The sequence below is a fragment of the Oryx dammah genome, unplaced genomic scaffold (assembly GCF_014754425.2).
Source record: "Oryx dammah isolate SB20612 unplaced genomic scaffold, SCBI_Odam_1.1 HiC_scaffold_2502, whole genome shotgun sequence".
In the NCBI taxonomy this organism is placed as follows: Eukaryota; Metazoa; Chordata; class Mammalia; order Artiodactyla; family Bovidae; genus Oryx; species Oryx dammah.
Window position 1 is genome coordinate 1 of NW_024072576.1, and position 5,196 is coordinate 5,196.

At 37.6% G+C, this 5,196-nt stretch overlaps 1 protein-coding gene across 1 annotated transcript; it reads right to left on the reverse strand.

Annotated features, from left to right (window-relative positions):
• Positions 1–3,842: 3,842 nt before the first annotated feature.
• LOC120859714 (complement factor H-like) lies at positions 3,843–4,449 on the reverse strand (the record flags this gene model as incomplete). Its single annotated transcript, XM_040235713.1, has 2 exons — positions 3,843–4,096; positions 4,207–4,449. Coding segments are annotated over 2 exons (482 nt in total), but the record flags the coding sequence as incomplete, so codon positions are not given.
• Between the last annotated feature and the right edge of the window lie 747 nt (positions 4,450–5,196).

Sequence of the window (5,196 nt, forward strand, 5' to 3'; positions counted from 1 at the left end):
CCATCGTAAAGATTTCTGCCTTTTTGACTAGAATACTTTTTGATGATCTACACAGCGAATAGTTATCACATGAATAAATTTGGTCCCAAACTTGAAATCTGTGCAAATGTTCATATAATTTGCTTGTTGACCTTAAGCAACTCTGCATTATTTTTAATTCACAATCTTAAAACAATAAAATGAAAACAATTTTCTGTGGACAAAGCATACAAAGTTGCTAATTTATATATGTTTTTTCAAGAAATGTATAATAATAAAACTACATCCAAGGTGTTTTGTATAGAATCTTAACTTTTAAGCAAATCTTTTACCTGACACCGAAAATAAACAACACTTGAAATAAGAAGATGGGTACTTAAAGTAACAACCTATCTTGTATAAACACTTAGTCTTTGAGCCACTATGTTATATATCAGATCATTCTATAATCCAATATAAAGCCATGATAACAATTTTTCCTAGCTCCAGGATAAGTTAAATATGGACTAAAAAAGCTTTATTTATATATATATATACACCTATCTCATAAATTCAATGCAGGTGTAAGTTCTTTTTGAATTTGACAAAATATCCGTATAGGTCTTTGGCAGTATATGTTAATGATTTGTTAATGATAAAGGTTAAGTGAAATGAATAAAATCAGGAAAAGTCAAGTAGGCAGTCAAAGAAAAGTGATGATTTCAAAATGAAACTCTGAAAAATAAAACAACAAGCTGAATTGAAAACAAACAAGAAGCTTGAGAATTAGCCTTGTTTTTAAGATTTGTTCAGGGTGTAGAGGGACATAAAGCCAGTAGTATTCTTCAAGGAATGGTGGCCAAAGGAAGATGTATACTCAAAAGGAGAAATAGTGGCTGCGGGCCTCATCCTATGATGGATTGGTTTCTGGAAGGAAAGCAGATTTATTTTATTAGGAGGAAATAAGCATAGTAGGAAGAATGACAAGCTAGATTAGACAGAGTTACACAATAAACCTTGAGAGAATAAAACTGGAATAAGGTCTATTATAGCAAAGGGGGACTATATTAAACTGAATACAGGTAGAGGATTAACCTTTGCAAGGAAAACTCTGAGGTTAGAAGAGTAATAACAGAACCAAACATTTTGGCATTAGGTAGAATGAAAAGTCAAATGAGGTGAGGTCATTTGAGGAGATAGAAGAGGACAAAGATGAGGTTTGGTCTTGAAGACCTGGCAATAAGTAGGACAGGAATGTGTTCATGAAAAATGCAGGGATTAATAAGCAAAAAAAATTACTATTTAACTAAATAAACTCCTACTGAATGTCTCCCATCTGTCAACTGGTCTTTTGAGTATGAGTCTTTCAACATACTGTTGGCAAAGAAAACAGCTATCCAGTCCCTTGCCCTCACTCAGGGACTCAGCCTAAGCCCTACCTTCTTCTTGGAATAATTAATGACTAGAAATATAATGAGTTAATAGGCTTGGACATCCAGGGCTCTCTTTGAATGCAGAGCCCAGGAAAACTCCAGGAAAAAGTCTATTCCAAGAGAAAAAATGAAAGAAGGCAGCTAACATTGATTCTCCTGGTCAGTCATCAAAGACTTGGTCATCCAAAAGTCAGGATGAGTCTCTTACAGAGAAATGTGTCAGGGCAGGTTCCTGGCCCCACCCCAAGTGTCTCCCATGACAGAGTTACCTACTAACAGGGAGGGCTTGAGCCCACCCTCCCCAGCACAGTAACTTCTCTTTGCAGAATTTGAAACAGAGAAATATTCATTGTTAGAAACTTGAGAGAGGCAAGATTCCTACAGAAATGTATCAAATGGGTATTTTCCTCAACTATAATTCCTTGTTTCAAATGTTCTAAAAGAAACAGTATCATATAAAAGCAAAAATGGCGTTTCTGCAATGATAGTTGTATTTTCCTGGTAACTAGTTCAGTTCAGTTCAGTTCAGTCGCTCAGTCATGTCCGACTCTTTGCGACCCCATGAATCGCAGCACGCCAGGCCTCCCTGTCCGTCACCAACTCCTGGAATTCACTCAGAGTCACGTGTAAGAGAAACCCAAGTAAGATGGTAGGTGTTGCAAAAGGGCAGACACACTGAAACCATAATCACAGAAAACTAGTCAATCTAATCACACTAGGATCACAGCCTTCTCTAAATCAATGAAACTAAGCCATGCCCGTGGGGCCACCAAAGACGGGCGGGTTATGGTGGAGAGGTCTGATACAATGTGGTCCCCTGGAAAAGGGAATGACTAACCACTTCAGTATTCTTGCCTTGAGAACCCCATGAACAGTATGAAAAGGCAAAATGATAGGATACTGAAAGAGGAAATCCCCAGGTCAGTAGGTGCCCAATATGCTATTGGAGATCAGTGGAGAAGTAACTCCAGAAAGAATGAAGGGATAGAGTCAAAGCAAAACAATACCCAGTTGTGGATGTGACTGGTGATAGAAGCAAGGTCCGATGCTGTAAAGAGCAATATTGCATAGGAACCTGGAATGTCAGGTCCATGAATCAAGGCAAATTGGAAATAGTCAAACAAGAGATGGCAAGGGTGAACGTCGACATTCTAGGAATCAGCGAACCAAAATGGACTGGAATGGGTGAATTTAACTCAGATGACCATTATATCTACTACTGTGGGCAGGAATCCCTTAGAAGAAATGGAGTAGCCATCATGGTCAACAAAAGAGTATGAAATGCAGTACTTGGATGCAATCTCAAAAATGACAGAATGATCTCTGTTCATTTCCAAGGCAAACCATTCAATATCACAGTAATCCAAGTCTATGCCCCAACCAGTAATGCTGAAGAAGCTGAAGTTAAAAGGTTCTATGAAGACCTACAAGACCTTTTAGAACTAACACCCAAAATAGATGTCCTTTTCATTATAGGGGACTGGAATGCAAAAGTAGGAAGTCAAGAAACACCTGGAGTAGCAGGCAAATTTGGCCTTGGAATGCAGAATGAAACAGGGCAAAGACTAATAGAGTTTTGCCAAGAAAATGCACTCATCATAGCAAACATCCTCTTCCAACAACACAAGAGAAGACTCTACACATGGACATCACCAGATGGTCAACACCGAAATCAGATTCATTATATTCTTTGCAGCCAAAGATGGAGAAGCTCTATACAGTCAACAAAAACAAGACCAGGAGCTGACTATGGCTCAGATCATGAACTTCTTACTGCCAAATTCAGACTTAATTTGAAGAAAGTAGGGAAAACCACTAGACCATTCAGGTATGAGCTAAACAAATCCCTTATGATTATACAGTGGAAGTGAGAAATAGATTTAAGGGCCTAGATCTGATAGAGTGCCTGATGAACTATGGACGGAGGTTCATGACATTGTACAGGAGACAGGGATCAAGACAATCCCTATGGAAAAGAAATGCAAAAAAGCAAAATGGCTCTCTGGGGAGGCCTTACAAATAGCTGTGAAAAGAAGAGAAGTGAAAAGCAAAGGAGAAAAGGAAAGATACAAGCATCTGAATGAAGAGTTCCAAAGAATAGCAAGAAGAGATAAGAAAGCCTTCCTCAGCAATCAATGCAAAGAAATAGAGGAAAACAATAGAATGGGAAAGACTAGAGATATCTTCAAGAAAATTAGAGACACCAAGGGAACATTTCATGGAAAGATGGGCTCGACAAAGGACTTTAATGGTAACTAGTACTCCTATTTTAATCACATGAGTATCTATCAGTAAGATTTAGCTTCACACTTGTCAAGATAAACAATGTTAATATCAGAAAGATGCATAAAATTCTATTGCTAGTTTATATTTTTCCTCTTTAGACATATATTGAACTATAAAAATCAAATGTTTGGGATCATTATAGTATTATAGTTTAAGATCTGACATTTTTCAAGGATAATTCTAAATTTCAACAGAATGGCTGCAAATACTAAAGGTCAATTTGAGATGTGTATTCTGACCAATGCACTGAGGAGGCTGGGTCCACTCTCCACTAATGCACGTGATAAATCTGGGTCCAATCATTGTAAATGCTTCTCTGCAACTGAACTCTACCAAGTCTCCATGGTGATAGGGAGGGTCAGAAGGCTTGACATCGCCATGATCAAGGTCAGGTATATCTCCACAGGTACGCTCCTCCTCTGAAAATCCACAAAAATATGTTCATCTTTAAAATATTACTTAAATGTGTATATGAATACAAATAAGAGTAATGATTTACCTTTAAATATTACTACTTTTAATACATTACCAATACACACAGGTAAAGGTGTCCATTCTCCATCAACACACTGAATTTTATGAGAACCCTTCATCAGAAATCTGGGGTTGCAAGCATATTCCACGACCTCATTGTGTGCATATTCTTCTTTGTGTATTTCTTTCCCTTTCCCATTGAGAAGTTGAGGAGGCGCAGCACACGATTTCACTTTCCTTTCTGTAGAAATATTGCGTAAATTATAGTTACATTGTGTCTTATAACTGAAAAATCCAGCTAATGCAGAAATTTATTTCTCTAAATGATCTTTTGTTATATAATTTACTTTAGCATTCTTAAACAATGAAAAAAGAATACTGTTTACTGATTCTGTTACTCATCTTAAACTAGCATATTGAAGTTATGTATGCTCAGAAAGCATGTTCATTATCCAGACATGCTGAACAAATATGCAAACCAGTTACTCAATCTGGGTGTACAAATTATAGCAATACTTTTATTCTACAGAAATACTGTATGGAAACTTTTTGAAAAAAATATTATTTGAGAAAAGCATTTGAACAGTTTAACTTTGATTCATATGATTTGATACATGATACTGAATTGACTTTAAGTTACTTGAACACTCCTGAGACATACTTGAGGACACTAGATGGGAAGCCCACAGTGTATAAACTCTCCCATATTAATGGTGGAATTGCAGGAAAAAGGGAAACTAACAAGAAACCCTGCCAGTGTCAGGTCCCTCATGCATTTCTGTGGATTCTCCACCACATATTCCAAGAAGCCCTGGAGGTTAATTTCTTAAAGAAGGAAAACTGAGGTATCTACTACTCAGCACATGTCCTTGGTGGGTATGCTGCTGCTAAGTCGCTTCGGTCATGTCCGACTCTGTGTGACCCCATAGACAGCAGCCCACTAGGCTTCTCTGTCCCCAGGATTATCCAAGCAAGAATACTGGAGTGGGTTGCCATTTCCTTCTCCACCTTGGTGGGTATATCTCTGCCTTAATGCATTAGACTA